At 39.8% G+C, this 19,261-nt stretch overlaps 1 protein-coding gene across 19 annotated transcripts in view; it reads left to right on the forward strand.

Annotated features, from left to right (window-relative positions):
- The window catches only part of LOC113681489 (delta-like protein 1), a 36,149-nt gene extending 18,288 nt beyond the window's left edge, over positions 1 to 17,861 (forward strand). For 10 of the 19 annotated variants that reach the window (XM_089212671.1, XM_089212669.1, XM_089212667.1 and 7 more), the window contains 13 exons: positions 1,212 to 1,426; positions 2,699 to 2,977; positions 4,412 to 4,451; positions 7,741 to 8,004; positions 10,275 to 10,332; positions 11,017 to 11,147; positions 11,666 to 11,785; positions 12,280 to 12,329; positions 12,647 to 13,016; positions 13,170 to 13,199; positions 13,496 to 13,838; positions 14,822 to 14,988; positions 15,769 to 17,861. In XM_089212671.1, the coding sequence (XP_089068797.1) occupies positions 1,316 to 1,426; positions 2,699 to 2,977; positions 4,412 to 4,451; positions 7,741 to 8,004; positions 10,275 to 10,332; positions 11,017 to 11,147; positions 11,666 to 11,785; positions 12,280 to 12,329; positions 12,647 to 13,016; positions 13,170 to 13,199; positions 13,496 to 13,838; positions 14,822 to 14,966 (1,941 nt within the window). In that variant the 5' untranslated portion in view covers positions 1,212 to 1,315 and the 3' untranslated portion in view covers positions 14,967 to 14,988; positions 15,769 to 17,861. Of the gene's footprint in view, positions 1 to 87; positions 306 to 573; positions 1,089 to 1,211; positions 1,427 to 2,698; positions 2,978 to 4,411; positions 4,452 to 7,740; positions 8,005 to 10,274; positions 10,333 to 11,016; positions 11,148 to 11,665; positions 11,786 to 12,279; positions 12,330 to 12,646; positions 13,017 to 13,169; positions 13,200 to 13,495; positions 13,839 to 14,821; positions 14,989 to 15,768 lie in introns of those variants that run through there. The other 9 variants (XM_089212679.1, XM_089212681.1, XM_089212682.1 and 6 more) reach the window with 5 other exon arrangements.
- Positions 17,862 to 19,261: the final 1,400 nt, after the last annotated feature.

Consider the following 19,261-nt stretch of genomic DNA (forward strand, 5'->3'; position numbering starts at 1 on the left):
GTTGCCTCATCAGCAAAATATTCGCACAGCAGTAGCGTCTAGAAATTGATGATCAGTATTTCATTGTTCGCGGGGACTCCCCCACCCATACATTATTCTATCATTGCGACGAATAGATCAGTCCATTATCATACGGTTGCATCACAGGTTAGAGTTGTCCCGGGGATCATCTTATCTCAAATCAATGACTGAAGCACTTAGTTCAATGAACGACACATGGACTTCGTCTTTTCATTCTGTTTTGGCTCTGTGAATTTGTTTCTAACTGTGCACGAACTGTGCTATTTTATCCACTGTGGTATTCGGTAAGTAGTTAAAGAGGATCTTGCGCTCTTAGAAATTTTACGTTACATTAAATACCGATACACAAAATTATCGGTTCACATTTGCACGTTCGTCTAGGAAGAAACAGTGTCCTTTAGAAACGACAGTTGATTTAATTCGATCGCTTTTTGGCATTCAAAGGTTACGTATTTCCGAGTGGACTCTGTTAAGAAAGAAGCTTTTGTCACAAGCCATTGTCAGCGTGTTTCCTGTGCAGGTTAAGTTAAGAAATAACGAAAAATCAGCGATAGTATTACCGGGTTGGTGCGATAATCGAAAGTTTTAACAACACATAACAGCGAGATGTCGACTACCATGGTCAGATTTCAATGAATTTCGTTTTCACCGAGTCAAAAATTGGTTTTAGTTACGATATAGTTTCTGTTTTTGCGTGGCATGCTTTGCTGCCTCGACAAGCCCCTACATGTCTGACTTGTGATCATAACAGAGTTCGCGCGGACCATCTGTGAAGCCACGGGTTGAATTTCTACGTAATAATCATCAGCTTTTGATTTATTTAATGAAACCTTTGTCTTGAGTTACAAACTACGTCTCAGTGCATTGAAAGCACCTTGAAGGAAGTCCCAGAAGAATTAGTTACCACTTTGGAAGTCAATACGCTAAGCCCCAGGGATTGTTTCTGACAACACTTTGTATACCTTTGGAATCAGGCAACCGTGAAAGTACGGTTGCGTTACCTACCTAGCTCGTCGACCGGCCCGCAACGAGCGTTCCAAGCTCGATTGGATGGAATTTGCGATCATGTAAAGGATTTCCTTTCGTTTTAGTACATAAATGATAACAATTGACAATTGTCCTGTTAGGGAAACTCATATTTACGTAACAAGAAATTAATCGCGATTAATTTTATCTCCATGTTCTTTCAGGCTGAGCCGTGAGAAAACCGCAGCAGGAGGATCACACCAACCGTTCGAGTGGGTTTTAGCACACTCTGTCCTGATTACACTTTAATGAGTTGGGCACGAAACTCATGCATATGAGAGACTTCACTCGGCATTCACTGGCCGCATTTGTGAAAGGAATCCAGCGCCCAAACCTCGGAGTTCTTGTGATTTTACTGTTGGCTAGCGTACTGCCTAAAGTAAGTACACTGAAAATATATTGTGAGCGCTCTCAAGCGCCCAAGACGTCGCTAAGTATTTGGTTTAATTGTTGCCCTCGTTCTGTTCGAGTTCACAATAATAGCGGTTTTGTTGGGATAGAGAAATTATTTTTAATGACGATTTTCACTATTTCGCGGTCAATCTCGGATTGTTTGAATAAATAGATGAGCTCATTAGAAAACCAATAGATCTACGTGTTATCATTCTCGCTTATTAAGCAATTCAGTCATTTTTCGAATCTTTTATCTCAAGCAAGATTTTTATCTGTCTCAAGCTGGAAAAACACAGAGTAAAATTTCCTTTGCGTTCTGCCACGAGTTGAATGTAAAGCAACCCTTGAGATACTCGTAATAAACTTCACGCAGTGATTTCTCTTCAATAGTACACTGAAATACCGGATCACGCACTGTCGGCGGTCGAGCGCGCGTGGCGTACACGCAGTGCTTCCATTTGGCGGATATGTCGTTTGAATTTGGAATTTCCTGTTTTTCGAGGTTAAGAATTTATTGAAATAAAACCTGACGTCACCCAGGCAGACGAACAAATAAAGAGAATCGCGAAAATAACTTTGGTTTCATCAGAAATTCTACGCAGGATCGAAAGTGATCCCAAAAAGTGTTCTGCGCGTTGTCAATGCACACGTTTAATATGACAAGCTCACCTCTCATTATTGACTTACTTTTGAGGTTTGGAAAAATTCCTTTTAGTGTAAAAGCTTTCTGTTTTTGTTTTCTTTTTTGGATGTTTTTGTTCTGTAATAAGGTGGCTCGCATAATTCAATCAACGCTTATTTCCAACGAAGCAAAAAGACGGTAAATTTCTTTGCATGATGAAACTAGCCCGAAACGTTTGTTTAATTGCCATCTTGACTTGGCGATGAGTCACTAACAGATCGAAACCTTATGCGCCGCCAGGCGCTTGTAGATCCGATTTACGATCGTAAAAATTCTGAACGATAATGTTATTTTTTTTCAACAGATTATTATTTGCAATTCAAATTAACGGTACAAATGATACGACAAGGAAACCCAAAAGAAATCCACACATTTTTACTGTAAATTTTTAGTGTCTTTCATGTTGGCTTAATGACTTAGCCGTACTTGACCTCGATCATATCTTCTGGAAGGTCTCATCTGGCGAAAATGTTTGCGTACCCGCACCAGTTAAGTCTGGAAAAATAGGACAGTGGCTGGTGCGCCTGCAAGCTTTATTCCTCACATATTCTTACACACAGCTTCGTATTTCTACAGACTCGGGCCACGGGAATGTTCGAAGTCCGTTTCTTGGACTACACAAATCCCGGAAACAGAAACGGGCAGAAGACCTGTTGTAGCGGTGTAGAGACGGGAGGGAGCTGTTCTTCTCCTTGCAGTACCTTCTTTAGAGTGTGTCTACGGCCCCTAACTCACACAGGGTCCTCTTGTCCGTTTGGGCAGGAAACTTCGGATGTTTTGGGAAGTGGTTCCTTCGTAATCCCGTCGAACAGTCTGTTGCAGATACCTTGGCCTAATACACTGCAGTCATGGCCTGTAAGTACATATCACTTAACACGCGTTTTAATGATGTTCGGGTAAAAATATCATTTCTTCATACTGTTTTACTTTCCAACACCCATCCGGATCGAGATTACAGCATCGAGTTAATGAGATGTTTATCAGCAGAGTCATAGCAGCGAGCTTTTTGTCCTTTGCCCGTTCCCACCATTTAGTGCAACACAATATATTTAGTCCAATTTCCGCTTAAAAAAACAACAAAACAATTGAAAGGTTTCGATCTGAAGTGTGGGAAATTTCAGTTTCAGAGGCTCACGCTATTTTAAACAATATTAAACTAGCCTCAGGTGAATTGTTTTTTCTTTTGTTCTATGAGCGATTCAATGCGTCTCTTTGATTGTTAAGGCTAGAAAGTGAAAAAGTGAAAATCTTGCGCACTCACAAACCGAGTTGTGTGCGTGTTATTGTAGCGCTGTATAAGGGTTGTTATCACAATAGAGCCGGGACTGCGACAATGAACGAGAAGAGGCGATGAAAAACACTGATTGCGACCAGCGTCTAGGAAGGACCACCGGTAGTGTCTGATTTGGCTTCTCTCCGTTACTGTGAAACAAATTAGATTACATTTCTTAACAATAATTTACAATTCCGATTTGCCAAAAAAAACGGAAGGGTGCCAAACTTGTTTTATAGACAAGGAAACGGAACTGATATGGACAATAAATAAGATGCGAATGAACTTGTTGCATGGCGCTCTCATGTATCAATAGGTCGAACTACGTTGCAAAAAATAGGATCAGGTTCTACTGCAACGATATCCTTGATGTACTGTCATCTGCTTTTTCGCACGAGTTATATCTTTCGGGAGAAAAATAACGTAAAGTTTGTTACTACGCAACGGCTCGTGTGAAGCCGTCGTTCATACCAATATGAATAGGGCTATTTTTATTTTTCCGATATACGTAAATATTGAGTTATTTCGTGCTCTGATTTGGATAGATGGTTTTTTATTTGAAGAAAAATCTGATAAGGCTTTGAAAAATGACTATCAGATCACATAATATTGCCTGTAGAGTGTGGATGTTCACAATGTTCTTGAATAGAACTGCCTTTCGGCTGACTGTGCTATCATAAGTAATCTTTAGTAGTAACTGAAACTTGTGTGATGATACTTTAAGCTGCCAGCAGCATTGTGATGGCAGTTGTTTCATTGCTAATTGCGCGGGCACGTGCCATAACTCTACTGTTAAGCCTTTAAAAGCTTCTTACACAACCGACTTTTAAAGCTTGTTATCAAAAACGACAGGATTTGATCGTCTTAACTGCTATCAATCCCTGCAGGATGTCACGCGTGCACGTCACGCGCTTGATGTCTCTTTTCCTAAAGTCCACGCGCGCAGTATGGTTAGGAATTCATCAGACACCTTTTTTGAATGTAAAACTCATCAGTTTTACTTTTTCCGTCAACAGGGGTCATTCTCTTTACTCGTGGAAGCAAGGCACCGTCAAGGTAAGGATACTACCTTTGTCTCTTCTATCTCGATGGTCATCCCGCGAGGTTTAGCGCGCTTGCCGACGCCTTCGCTGAATTTTCGAATTTCAGTATTAAGTAGTTATGGTATGCACGCAAGTCGCCCGGTGCGACTCATGATGAGCGCTTCTTGTAGAGCTGATGGAGTGTGCGATAACCTGTATGAAAACGGCGTTTTGATGATGACAAGGATTAAAATATATTTGCGTCCCACAATAAAGGGTCATTGCGGCACGCGAGAGGTTATCTCTAGGATCCAGATTTTATGACCAGCGTGATCATTTTGGAGTGCTAACTTCTCCTACGCAGTCATTCCGCGCGTCAAATAAGTGTGCCTTGTTCATTGCTGGAATGCAATTCATTGTAGAAGATGTAGAGATAAATACATTAAAATGTGGGTCTTAGAATTAGTACCTAAAAAATATGTGTTCACAAGCTACTCTCCGAATTGCAAATTGGTACGATAAAATGGCTTCCCTTTTGCAAAGAATCTCTTCTCGGCCAAGCAAACTCTGGTGAAGATGTGCTTGACATCATGCGTCTTTAGGATAAAATAACATTTACATTTAGGAAATCCCCACAGCGATTATTTGTTTTTCTAATTTAGCCCGTGTTGACTTTGCTCGCACGCAAAACACGCGAAATTTTACCCCCAAGATTGTTCTTGATCCCTCCTTAATGGTCTTCGCTCAAAACGCCCCTTGTCCTGACGTGAAAAACATTCCTCGATATCATCTGTCCTAAGCTGTAATGAGCTTACTTGACTCTCTCACGATTATCTGCTTTGTATCAAAGGCGTCTTAACTCTGTAAACTCGTATGATCACATAATGTCAGGTCGTGATAAAAACCAAGTGATCCTGAATAAAAAAAGAGAACCTTGGTTTAGACAAGGAACCATGGTTAACCTTCCGTTGCTACTAACTAAACATCATCGCTTTAAAGTGCTGTTATTTTGAGGTGTGAAGTGACTAACGGTAACACTGCATCGATAAGATTAATCTTCATTATTACCTCGGTTATCTTATCTTGCAACCAAATATTAGGCTTTAGTTTGGACAAAACTCAAAAGAGTCTATTCATCATTTTTTCGTCTCCTTTTCTCCGTTAACGCGTTGACTGAAGTTTAAAAAATAGAGTAACATTCATTCTTCGCGTGATGATACTTCCATTGTACAATGAAAATCTGTTTTATCTGTCTATGCAAAATGTTCCGCCCACACATTTGAAAATCCTATTTTGGTTCATTTTACTTTATTAAATTTCCACGAAAGAAACTGCATCCTTTTTTCAGCAAACCTAATTAGGAACCTTTATCTAATCACCGCGGTCATTTTTGCTTTTAGAGGAATCTTAACTTCATTTTTAAGCTTTTCAGCTTTTATTGTCTTGTTATTTCCTCAGTGCGTTTCGATGTTGCGAAAGTAACGATCTCTCCAGCCTGAGACTGGAGAAGAGACAAATTTAAGGAATGGAAGCTTTCTTTGTGACTGGCAAGAACTTAGCTCTAATTTTATTTTTCTTTTGACAAAACGAGACAATTAAGTTAAATTCAATAGCCTCAAATGGCGCTTATGCTCATGGTATTATTGCCTTGTACAGGATTTAGTCAATTCCGAGTCGCTAAATTTCTCTCCTTCTTTGGCGCCGCGAGAACTCAAATTCTCGTGATCACACGAAATCAGTCCTTGTTGTGATGCTCGAAGTTTATGCTTTGTTAGAAAATTGCCTTTGTCGAATAGTTTGACATTTAGAGTTTTCCCAACTGTCGATGACGTTGAAGGTAATTACATTGTACAGATGTTTCTAAAGAAGGGAAGTGCAAATAGACGCAACTGTTTTTATTATATCATGAAACACAGTCATGAAGAAAATTCTAACAATTTTGATTTCCGCGAACCCTGATGTTTCTCTTCGTAAAAAAAAAAAAAAAGACGCACACTGTTCCCAGCTGTTCGTGTTCAGCAGCATCTGTTGGGGCCCAGGGATCTTGGCATCAATTTGTTTATCCAGCTGCAAGATGGATCAACATCGCACCCATTCCTTCGCAAATTGTCAGAGCAACTATGAGGTTTCTCTTTGATTCTAGAATGTTTGGGTTCCGTATTCTGCCTGCACGCTTGCTTCGTCGCTATAATTACTCATTGCAAATGCGATAATATGCTTTAGATTGAATCTGATTTAGCTAATTCGATGGAGGGCAGACGGTACCTTTCCTTGATCCTCATCTGGATATCGTTAGTTTTCAATCAGTGGTCTTTCACTTATAGTAAACGACATTAACCTTTTAACTCCCATGAGTGACCAAGACAGAATTTCTCCTTACAATATCAATACAATATCAAGCAGACAAGTGATGAGAATAAAGAAAAATATCAGTTAGGGGATTATAAGTTGATCCAATACAAAATTCTGCAAACTAACATCACAAGAACTGTATGGCAGATAGTAAGGAGAATTACTAATCAGATCTTGGGAATTAAAGGGTTAATGGACCGAAAACGAGATCAGTGGATTTACACCAGTGGATTTAGACCAGAGGCTCTCTCACGTTTTTGAAATTGCTGCGAAATAGCCATTTGTACTCTGTTAGGGTTTACTCAAACCCCAAAGAACATGCTTGACAAGTACAAATGATCTTTCCGACTTCCCGTCTGTAGACTGCCCCTTGATGTTCAATTCGGTCTGGTGCCTGTGGCCCCGCCGGCGATTGCTTTTCCTCAAGAAGTATGTCAAAACAAAAGGGTTACGTAATACTACAGTCAAGAATTTCCTCTCCTAATTGAAAACACAAAACGTTAGGTGATCCAAATCTTGTTTTCTCATCATCTTCATCCGTCTTTTCATCAACGTGGTGGCACCCTTTTCATCTTACGTCCGTCCTATGGTATAATTGAATTAAGCTCTCCATGTTTCGTGTACATGTTGCTGTCACTCACAATGTTGGTTTCTTAGTTTCCTCGGAGCAAACCATTTCTTGATTAAAGAGCTTTTCCTTTTCAATGTCTTGATTTTTTTTTTCTCAAGTTAACCAAACCGGTTTCAAACCAGGATCAACTATTTCACCTTGTCATGCGCAAGGAAATTCCCCGCGCTTTCCAATCGTTGGTTGCAATATGCGCGTTAATTCGCCTCGATGTCTTAATTGTTAGTTTTTAATGCAACGATGCTAACCGGTTTTCCCTGAAGTAATCACAGTATCACCTGATTAGCTGTGAAGTTACATTTTTGTGCCTGATGTAAACCATTGAGTCACTCTTCTCCTTCAGGTCCAAACTCGTCAATTTTAATCGAGCAAGGTGTGGTCACGAGGCAATCCCTGCTACCTGGCCCACAGTGGCACAACAGGAGCCACGTGGGAGTGGTGGCAAACATAACTTTCTCGTACCGCGTGAAATGCCAGCAGAACTATTACGGTGACTCCTGCACAACACTCTGTATTCCGCGCGATGATCATCTCGGCCACTACTCGTGCGACAGCGATGGAAGTAAAGTTTGTAACCCAGGATGGTCTGGAAGTTACTGCGATACAGGTAAATGCTGCTGCTTCTGCTATCTTGCGTTGCCTTTTTTTTGTTTTCTTTGACCGCTTTAGTTGTCTGGTTTTACTTTCTGTTTTCAATTCAAGTCCAATTTGATTTGATAGGGAATAGCGTGCCAAGGAAGTGACCTTTTTTTGTCGCAAAAATTTGCTATAAAGAAACGTCGTAGTTTATGCAGAGGCGTTATCTCTATCGAGAGGAAACCCACGCAGAATGAGATAGGCAGATGATAATGCACGGTAGTTTTTCGTCGTTAATTTAGATTCGATCTTCTCAGTTAGTTAGTCTAAACAAAGAATTTGCTTTTCGCAAAAAGTAAAAATATGCAGGTTATTATGTCGTTTGGAATCTCAGGAAGATTCAGTTACTAAGGGCCTTAACAAAACCAAGGAGGTCCAACAGATGGCGATGTTTGTATTACGATTTTGTTAAAACTGTTCTTAATGGGAGCTTATCTTTCCAGAGCTAATTTCCCTTAGGCTCTCTCTAATAGCTGTGGAATTTATTTATCTTGCACGCAAGATTTATGGGTACCTTGTGTTGGAAAATTTTTTGAGAAGATATTGCTTTTGTTTTCTTCTGAATGACAGTATACCATCGTAAAACGGAGGGCTGATATCATGTTATGAGGCGAACCTTCGACTAACATAAGATCGAAATTCCTTCTTAGAAACTACTTGAAGCAAATGGCACCTCAGGACAAAACACTGACTGCACAATGGCTTTTAGTTCAACGCTCACATATTAGGACTTAATCCGGAAAGTCGATTTTTCTTTCCTTTTTTGATTAGTTTAAAGAAGATTGGCACCTTGCTAAAGAAACAAATGAAATAGAAGTTAATTGTCACATGTGGCCCTTCGACTGAAAATTTCCGCGTAAAATTATGGAATATTGTCATCCAGTGGTCTCCAATCTCTTACTTCTTATATTCGGCTTTGGAGAGGTCATGCGCAGTTTTTTCAATGACTCTACAGTTTGAAGTGTCCAGAAAGTTATGTCCGAAGCTGTCAAAAACTCTGCATGTTTCGACTAATTACTATGACACACGGTTTACATGGCTAATAGAACATAAAAAAGAAAAGTAACAGCATCCCAGTTCAAGGTGTACAATGAAATTCTCATGTCGTGCAGTCGTTGGCTCGCTTTCGTTCTGTAAATCCGATAACATATCGTTTGTTTATGGTTGCACCTCTATACACGAGTTTCTTTCATTCTTAAACGTGGATTGTAGACGAACAATAAAGGGCTTAACTCAATGTGATAGCAGCAATTCAGACATGATGTATTTCTAACGTAGAAATTTCCAGGCAAGTGAGTCACCTTCAAAAACTGCGTGGAAAATTTTTTTCAAGTTTCGACAATTGTTTTGCAGTTTCAAACTGTGGGAATTTTTTTCCTTTTTTTGCCAGACGTGTCCAATCTCCTGAGAACCCTTATTAATATGCGCTCTCACGGTGTTCAGCGGAGTGTAAACTCGCGAACAACCCAAACATTTGTTCGCAACAGACCGTAAAATAAACAATATTTGTGGATTTGTGCCGACTTTGTATTGTTTAAGGTCATCTTTGATGATCACTTTGTGATGAAGAGAGCACGACAATCTTTTTGTTTATTGACGAATCATTACTTTTAGTGCGTGCTCACGACATGTCACGCTGGGCCCTGTAAGGGGGCGCTCCAGCCGTTAGCCGTTATCTGTCAGGACAGAGCTCCCTATGTGAAGTATTATCCTTGAATAAAGCCTTTTGAACAACTTAAATTTGTATAGCGTTCAGCACCAGGGGTCTTTCTTTTTCCTCGTTGGAACCGGGAGCGCGTGACAAGAGCGAACCGCGACTTACACGCGAGGATATCGACAACAAGCGTTAGGTAGCTCGTGGTTTTGTATTAGGTTCACCTCAGGCTATCGTAATCGTGTTCGTCGTCGGAAATGGTCGGTCCATCCCGACCTTGAATACGAACGAACGTAAGTCCGGGAGTGAAACGCGAATCAAGCCTTCCTATGACTTAAAACCGACTAATCGTTTTTCCTATACAGTTGCTTTGTATCTCTGTCTTAAACCATATTTAGTTTGCAGAAACTACACCTCAATTTTCCGTAATATATTGCTTTTTACCTCACCCATTTCCAAATACGTCCTTACAGCTTCTCCCTCAGATCTAACGCTGTCGAGACATTTCAAGATTTGCCTAAAGGACTTCCTAGTAACATTCATTTTACCTCATTCTAATAAGAATTTCACTGTGGTTTGCTTCTCAGCTGTTTGTCCAGGATGCGACATCACTCACGCCACATGCTCACGACCTAACCTTTGCAGGTGAGATTTCACTTCCATTAAAGTTAGCTTTTGTAAAGGTGCACTAGAAATCGGCGAATCGGTGTCTAGGCTCTGTATCTTCATAACAAAAAAAAAAAATTTAAATTAATATTCTTCGTTTGTCATTCCCAATCGGTTTTAGTTATCTCCACTGCCGACTAATTTCTTTAGTTTTTGTTTAAACACTACCTTTCAGATTTTTTCAGGGAGAATTTGTCTAACAATCAAGAGCTTCGTTAGTTGGTGATCATTTCCTTATTTCTCTTGACCTCAATGTTTGATTTAGTCGTGAAATTGTAAGGAGAAATTAGATGTAGTCACTCTTAAGGTCAAAAGGTTGAAAGAGAAAAAAAAAAAAAGGACATAGCTTATGGCAGTTACAAGACGAATTTGGTGAACAATCAGGAGCCTCTGGAGCAAGCGATCTTTCATTCATTCTTGTGACCTTAATGTTTGAATCGGGGGAAAATACCACTGGGAAAAATTAGATGTCTATCACTTTAAGGGTTAAAGAGTTAAAATACAGAGAAGGCGGAAACAAAAAAAAGGAAGGGGTCTTTCTTAGAGCATAACTCTTCTTTCGCGTTTATGATTCCACTCAGGAACTCACATTTGAAGTTTATCGAGTCACTTTCCCATTTGATACTCAACGTTTTTGTTCTAACTTTATTCGTTTCTGTTAAGTTGTCATTCCGGCTGGCTTGGACAAAATTGTACAGAATGTGAAAGGTACCCGGGATGCCTCCACGGCACCTGTAATAAGCCTTGGGAATGTAATTGTATTAAAGGCTGGGGCGGAAAGTCCTGTGATCTTGGTAGGTTGGTTTTTGTTTTCTTTGTCGATCAACTGTCGCGTCTACTTGGTCAATTTTGTGTCGTACATCTTGGTGTCTGTTTGTTAAGAATATCAGCGGTGATCATACAACACAGCTCCAATCAATCACAGCTCAGTTATCGAATGAATGGCAACCATACGTTCAAGGTTGCCTTAGCAGTTCGCTTTGTTTACTGTAGGCCACGTGTTTTCTCGCGATTACCAACCGTTGTATGTAATTTTAGGCGTTGCATGGTGCTCTTCATTTCTTGATTTTTCTACACGTAGGCACCTGTTTTCTCATTTTCCCACGCTAGTCTCCTGTTGCAAGTAGTTTTCCGCGCTTTATTGTCTATATTTTCCCCTTCTGACGCCTGCTTCATTTTATCCAGCCTTTTTCGCCTTCACTCTGTGAAGTCAAGAGCGTTTGCTTCAGTGAGAATATGGTTCAACTTCTTTATCATTTTTCCGTTTTCGATCTTGTTTCAAACCCCATTACTGTATCTTCCTTTCATTCAGATTTAGAATTATGTGCGCGTGAGCAACCTTGCAAGAACGGGGGAACATGTTCAAATAGTGGGCCAAGCCTTTACCGCTGTACTTGCAGGAAGGGTTACATTGGAAGTAACTGTGACACAGGTGAGTTCAATAGATCTAAACAGCGATCAACGGGCATAATGATACTTCTGGCGTGAAACTCAAAAGGACTGCCAAGAAATTTTAGTTCAGTGTCATCAGTGTTTCATTCTTTAAGTTTCTGACTTAAATCTTAAGTTTCTTAGAGACTATAGTTTTTAGATATAGTAAGTCCTTTCTAACAACATTTGGCAAAGGTGATACTTCAAGGAATAAACTCCCGATTCGATTGAGTGATAACTCTCTTAACCCTTTCCACCCTAACATCAGTATGCATATTCTCCATACTGTTCTCTATACATTTCTTGAGGTGCTGATAAGGAGAATTTTTTCAACAAGTGATGATTTCCTTTATTCTACTGATCTTAACGTGTGATTCAGAGGGAGAAATTAAATGTTATTCACTCTTATGGATCATAGAGTTAAGCCATGATTTCATCATCTATGATGTATCTCCTGAGTATTATTTAATGCTGATATTGTCTCTTGATTTGTAGAAATAGATGAATGTTCAAGCAATCCATGCTACAATGGAGGAACTTGCACGGTAAGCGAACGCTTCATGTGCCATATTGCTGATCCAAGTAGTATGCAGGACGCTTGGTACTTAAGGAGCTTTTTATGGTCGAGCTCACAATTCGGGTTCTCTATTGCCCCCTTGTCAAGCGTTAAAGCTCGAATCTGAAGGTCGAGGATTCAGAATTCTTCCCGGTCCTACGCTCGTGACAGAAACGAACGAACTATTCCCACCATGTACGCTTAATCTTAGAGCCAACCATTACTTAAAGCAGATTATAACTTTTTGTTTGCAAGAGAATGGAACTTTTACTTACATCATGTGCCAATTTTCATTTCGTTCTTTAGGATCTTATCGGAGACTTCAATTGTTCGTGCCCAGACGGATACAGCGGGAAGCAGTGCTACCCAGACTGTGTGCCAGGCGCGTGCAAAAATGGTGGCACGTGCGTTAATGGTATCCGAGGCTATTCGTGCGTTTGTTCGTCCGGATTTACCGGAAGCGCGTGCGAACAGACCATAACAACGACTCCGGCGCCTACAACAAGTACAAGCCCCAAGACAAAGGTTAAAACTACTCCAAAAAACACTGGGGAAACTACTTTTCAAACTGTACAAGAAACTACACCAGAATCTGTCACAGCGATTACTCGGGAAAGTACAACAAACACATCCCTTAATGGGACGACGACAGAGCCACAAGGAAACGGAACGATGGGTAAGCTATTGACGCGGTCTTACAAACCGCAATTTGACTTCGGTCACGTGTTTTTTCTATGGGTTTTTATTGGTTCGCTATGGTGGATCGCATTAGTTGGTTCGTTTTCTATATTTTGGCAACAGATTAAGAAAAATGTGTTCGTTTTTGCAGGGGAACCCTTTAATTCCGAGTCTGGAAAAGGTGAGGTGGTATTTAATCATTAATGATACTTTATATTTTCTTTCCGATTTTCTTTGTGTGATCTATTTTCCAATGTCAAAAATGCAAAGCCTCAATTTCAAACGAGATCAAGTGCAATTTTTTAATTTGAAAAATATATCCTATTTTCATGCAATGAATATCCTTCAATATCCAAGGTTTTGCCTTAGGCCTTATCTTGAAATTGAGGGTATTTACAGACGAAAGGGGCATGTTTCAGTATTTTCTACAGAAGCTTAAAACTGTGGTAAATTTTCTCTCTTAACTTTCCTCTTCAGGTGTCATAGACCGGACTACCATGATAATTGTGATTGTTGCCTCTGTGCTTGTGTTCCTCGCTTTATTTGTCGGTTGCGTCGCCTGGAGATTCTGGAGAAAGCGCAGGCGTGCGTCGCAGAACGCCACCGGACAAGTAGAAGGAGTGCATTCACATGCTAATCCAAAACATATAGACATAGAGGACCCTGATCCTAAACATCGTACGGGCACGAAATCGGGCAACCCTGAAATAATTAGAAACTTTGTCGCCTCGAAACGGAACGAAAAGAATACAAATAAAACGCAAGACATTACTGCAGAGGAAAAGCTTCCAGAAGGAACAAAATCTAAAGAAATTACCAGGTGAGAGCTTTTGACGACTTTTTGAACAACTTCTATGTAAGAAGAGAGAGAAATAAAAAACACAGTCATCAGATTACCTTTTATCTTAGTGGTTACTTGTTTAACCTTCATGTGACCATGATTCAACCCTGATTACTCATCGTCGTTTTGTGCCAGTTTTCTATTGTTCGAACACCACAATCTCGTTCGTGCTCTGGAAGCTTCAATAATCCATTCATGTTTACTAATAATATATAGATCTACTAATTTTCCCTCCTCTATTTTGGCTAATCGTGGTGGTAACGGTTTTTCTAGAAGCAATAGAGGCAGGCCTCTAAAGCTAAGCTGATAATTAATCGCACCTTGCGAAAGTGTTAGACTGATTAGAAAGGAACATCTCATCATTCGCGACGCAAGTGTACGCGCGCGTGGATTAATTTTTCTCTCGAGTATTCGCGATTGCAATACGGAGCTTGCAAACCGGAGGTGGATACGATCCTGAAAATAAAGTTGTAGCTCTGATTGGCGGCCAATTTTCTTTTTCAAGAAAGGAGAAAAAAATTTAAGATGTAGGATTTGCAAGTCTATGAAAGGTGAAGATCACGGGAGAGGAAGAGAATGCATGACAAGGCTAAAACTTTCTGCTCTGCCAGGCCTTGTGAGGCCACCGAAGAACTGAAGAGCTACATCTTTGAGTCGTTTTTTGTGCCGTATTAAACTTCTTTGCTAAAAAATGCAAAGGAGGTTATGATAAACCAGGAAGGAAATAGAATGGCTTAAGGTGAAGAAGATTAAAACGGATGAAGTGAAGTACTTGAAAAATTTGCGACAAATTTTTTAGATGACGCGCGTTGCTCAAGCATGGACTTGGTCTTACACTGTCGAGACTCTAAAGTAACAACTCATCAACAAATGCCACTCTTCAATTCACGTTCTGCTCGCAGCTCATGCGAATTCAGCAAGACGAGGTCATTGATAAAGCTTGCTGTGACCATTTCTTTCAGGGGGTCGTTGGAATTATCAGATATAACAACAACGACAACAACGGCGCGATCTTCAACGAGAGAACGTCCTACTCTGGATGAACTATATCTGCCTAATCGTTGCTTTGATCAAGGATATTGGCAGGAAGTGGAGTTGGAAATCTAATTTAAATTATTTAACTTAACAGGTAAATAATTCTTTATGTTACATGATAACTACCGCTTGCTGCATGCTTAAGACTCGTTCTACTAATCCTTATTTGCAAGTCTCAAGAAGATAAAATACGTAATAACCCCATCCTAGTATTATACTAACATAATCTCCTAAGATTGCACGAGAGAGTAAACACAACTTCCGGGGTCACATGAAAATATTTGAACTCATGATCTGATAGCAGCGCGGAAAGACCTACCATTTTTTCTTTACATTTTAGAATATCACTCTCAGCAGGGTAACCCGGTGTATCAACGAAGCGATTATGCTTTTAAGTAAAGGGTTTTTTCTTTTATTGCATCAGTGAAAGTAAATTCAATTTTTTTTTTCATAGTTGAATATCAAAATAACTTGAAAAAGGAGCGGCTTTGATCTCTCTGTGTCGGAAGTTGACTAAACAGAACACATCGGTTGAATTCAATTGATGTCTTTTTAAATTTATGTCTGTAATTGAGTCTTTAATTGGTATCTTTGCTGTAAACAGGAAATCGCATGACCGCTTTAGGAGGCGGATTTAATCTCCTTGTGCTAATGGATTCATGCGCCTGTACATTTTCGTAGTTGAAATCTATGTCCCCATAGGCCGTCATCCAAAAACTCGCAAGTGAAACCTCAGGTGGTCAGCGGGAAAAAAATTGGAAATTTTGAATAATCGCCTGTACCTAAATCGAAAAAAGTGATGGTAAATTTTGCTTTGAAAGCCCCCCAATTGTTTCAGATCTACATTAAATTATCATATTATGACAAATTTTAGGCGCAGTGGGCCAACAGAGCATGACATGCTCAAATCACGTGACGTCAGCCTCCAGAAGAACACTCACGTGGACAGCAGCCATCGGGTCACGTGATGACTTGAATGATCTTCTTGAATTCATCTGGTTTGAAGGGAAAAAAAAGTCTACAAATGAGATGAGAAGAACTACGAAGAATAAGTTGACGAGTTGTTACATATAAAAAGACTTCAGTATCCTGGAGATGTGAAAGCGGCCTACCAACTTCTCTCGATGTCGAGTAAACTTGATCCAATACAGGAAAAAAAATTTAGTAATGAAGAGGTATTTTAGTATAACAACACGAGAAGCGTTTCTTGTGCTGCGCTTAAGGGCACTATCTGAGGGGCTATTTTTTCCTATCCATAAAACTAATCATAGAACTAACCAGACAGCCTCTATTGCTAGCCTTATGAGAGCCCTGGTGATCACGGCAAAGAGCTGCCTAAACAAATGAAATAAGCCTTCAGTTAAGTCAATAAGACTTTTTGCAAAAGAAGAATCATTTACCGCTTAAGTTAGTCTCAATATTAAACATTGATAACTTGCAAGAATTTACTTAAAATTTTACAATCATCTCAGGCTTGTAATTAACTTCTTTCGGCGAATGGTGATTTCAGAAAAATGCTAATCGCTTTGCGATATTCTCTAGTGCATAAAATAAGTGACATTTTTACAACCTCGTTGTGCATTTGTGATTCACTTTCAGTCTGATGATTGAGCTCGCGGCCACATGCCTCTGAAGTTTAACTTGCGTCATTCAATTGACGTTTCAATAGGACTTTTATGCCAAGGGTCCAATCCAATGTGTAAATTTTCTGACAATATGGAGAGATAAATAAGGCTGTTATTTATAAACCACTGGTTACGAAAGACTTAGGGAAATAATATATAGCCAAATTTGTGAGAATTATCAACGTTATGTTATAACTTCGTTAGGAGTTGGAGTAAGGGCCTATGGCCAAATTCAAAACTCTCTGCTTTATCTCTTATGTCGCATGGTGTTGGTTATTATAAGGTTAGTTCTTCTTGTTGGGGTCATCAGGAGCAAAGGACGTGCCTGCTTAGCATATCACGTGCCATTTGTGCTTCTCTTCACGTGATTTTCCCGAGGTTGCCACGTGTTGGGTGTTTTATCCGATTGTATTTGGAAAGTCTCGGTTCGTTCCTTTGCTATTGAACTGTTGTGGCAAAGAATCTTTAGAGATCCAGCGAATATAAATTTTTCTGATACGATATAGGCTGTGTTAGGCTCTTGGTCAGTGGAAACGAGCGAAAACGTAGGTGCGCTAAAAACGGCAGAGGTCTGGAAACAAAAAATCCAGCCGATTCCCTGTCAACAACGACTACTGTCTGTAGTTTGCCGGCTCTTTAATTCGCCTCCACTGATTGCGGGCTTGTAACAAGCTACATACGATACTAGCCTGGCTTCTTTTCCTTGGCTCTGTAACTCCTTACAGTCGTTTTTATTAATCTGGCGGGTTTTTTGTCAATAGCCTGTATAAAGTTTTGGGGGCTTACTTATTTAAATGATCTTAAGCTTGCCTTAAAATAATAAAATCTTGCCGAAGGAGTCTTCGGCTCTTTGACACATTCGATGGAACGAGTACCACTTGTCTCCTCCCTCCCTACCCTTCCATCCCTCAAATAGGTGTTGACGTCCTAAACGTTCCATCGAATGTACTGCTGCGTTTTGAAGATGCAACCAACCTTTGACATGTAGTGGCCATTTTCTTTATAAGACCCCGGTTTAATGAACTTAGTACTTATTGTAATGTTTTGCATCAAAAACATTTGTGGCTCTTGGCCTCTCGGAGGGTTACTGTAAAAAGTCTCCTCTTAAAATCTCTCACTCTGATGATAATTAGTCACACTGCAGAAGAATCACATTTCACGGACAACGTAGCTTTTTCATTATGGCGGGGTAGGCCTTATAGATATACATATATTTTTGTAAATTTTTATATAATTCGCCAGACAGTTTTCTAGAAATCCTCAATGGAGGCCAGAGGAAGTCGTTTGAAAAGAAATTTAATATATAGAATGAAAAAATAAATATATATATTTGCACCTTGAATGCATCTTTCTGGTTTTTTCCTTATCGGTCTATGTAATTTCAGAGTGCCCCTGAGGTGAAAAATAAGTTGTTAATACTTTCACTCTATTCGGATTTTTTTTTCCGGTTAATTTCAGCCTGCCAGTTTTTTGCACTTCCAGATTGCGTTGATTTATTTTTTTGTTTTACTTCGCTGGATAACTGCTCTAATGTCTCTCCATTTAAAGTGCTTTTTTTTTCTTCGATGACGCTTCATTGTGCCACACCTAGCGTGATAAATTTACCGCAAAAGCAAGGAGTTTGTAGAACTTGGGAACATAAGGAAGTGATTTGATTGGGTTGTTTGGTCTGTTTTGTTGTCGTTGATGTTCAGCACTTTGTGTTGATTAGTTTGATCTCTCATTTTACCGATAAATATTAAAAGAATATTAATGTAATTTGAAAAATCTTTGAAGGAACTTTAAGGAAGTGTGTTTGGGCGTGTCCCGCCCTCATTTTCTTTCTATAGCTGCCCTGCTAAAGGCTGCTGATCGTCTTAATAGTGGCATATAAACTTCACTTCACGCCTCGTCTTGTATGCTGAGCAAGAAGCTTTAAAATAAGATTAAAAACATGATTGGTATTACCATACTTGTATAACCGGCCGCTCTGTTCACACCCTATTCATCTGACCCTGAGAAACCCGGCGTTTAGTTGAGGCTGACTTGAATCGTGATGCAGGGCTTTATGTTTATTAACGGAGTGAATCTCTTTGTCATTTATTTTCAATTTGATTTTCTTATCCGTCCACGCCACTGACTGAGGTTGGTCGAGACGGTACGATTTTCCCTTCGACTAGCCTCACAAACTCTCTATGGATCTTCCGTAGGGATCATTCGTTTCCTTTATCTACGTTTTTCATGTATACATTTTCCAAATTAAAGCAAAATTATGTCGAAGCGTTCTCATATATTCAGTGAAGAGTAGCAGGGGCTGATCTGGGAATTTTAGTAAGCGTGGGGAGTAGGGGGAGGGGGAGGGGACCAAAATTTGATTCAGGAAACACGAAATTTTCTTTCACATCAGAGCCTGAATAATCTATAAAATATTTTAAAATAAGTAAATTTTAAAGACATCAAGTTGAGTGGTGACGTTCGATCCTTTCGTTGAAATAATTTCCCTTGAAAGTACAGTGGAACCTGTGTTAAGCGATCACCCACGGGGAATGGGGCGGTGACCACTTATTGCAGGTTGACCGCTAAATATAGGACCCACAGAATAGGCATGTTATAAAAATAACCAAAAAAACTGATTAATTATGCCATAATTAATCACTCATGTACAAAAGCTCACCTAAAAATACAACTCTTGATTTCGATGCCGTTCATAAAGGTTCGACTTTAGTAAAAGTACCCACTGGTCTGATTGCAGAGAGTGGATTC

This window comes from Pocillopora damicornis, chromosome 7 (genome assembly GCF_964200805.1).
Source record: "Pocillopora damicornis chromosome 7, jaPocDami1.2, whole genome shotgun sequence".
Lineage (NCBI taxonomy): Eukaryota > Metazoa > Cnidaria > Anthozoa > Scleractinia > Pocilloporidae > Pocillopora > Pocillopora damicornis.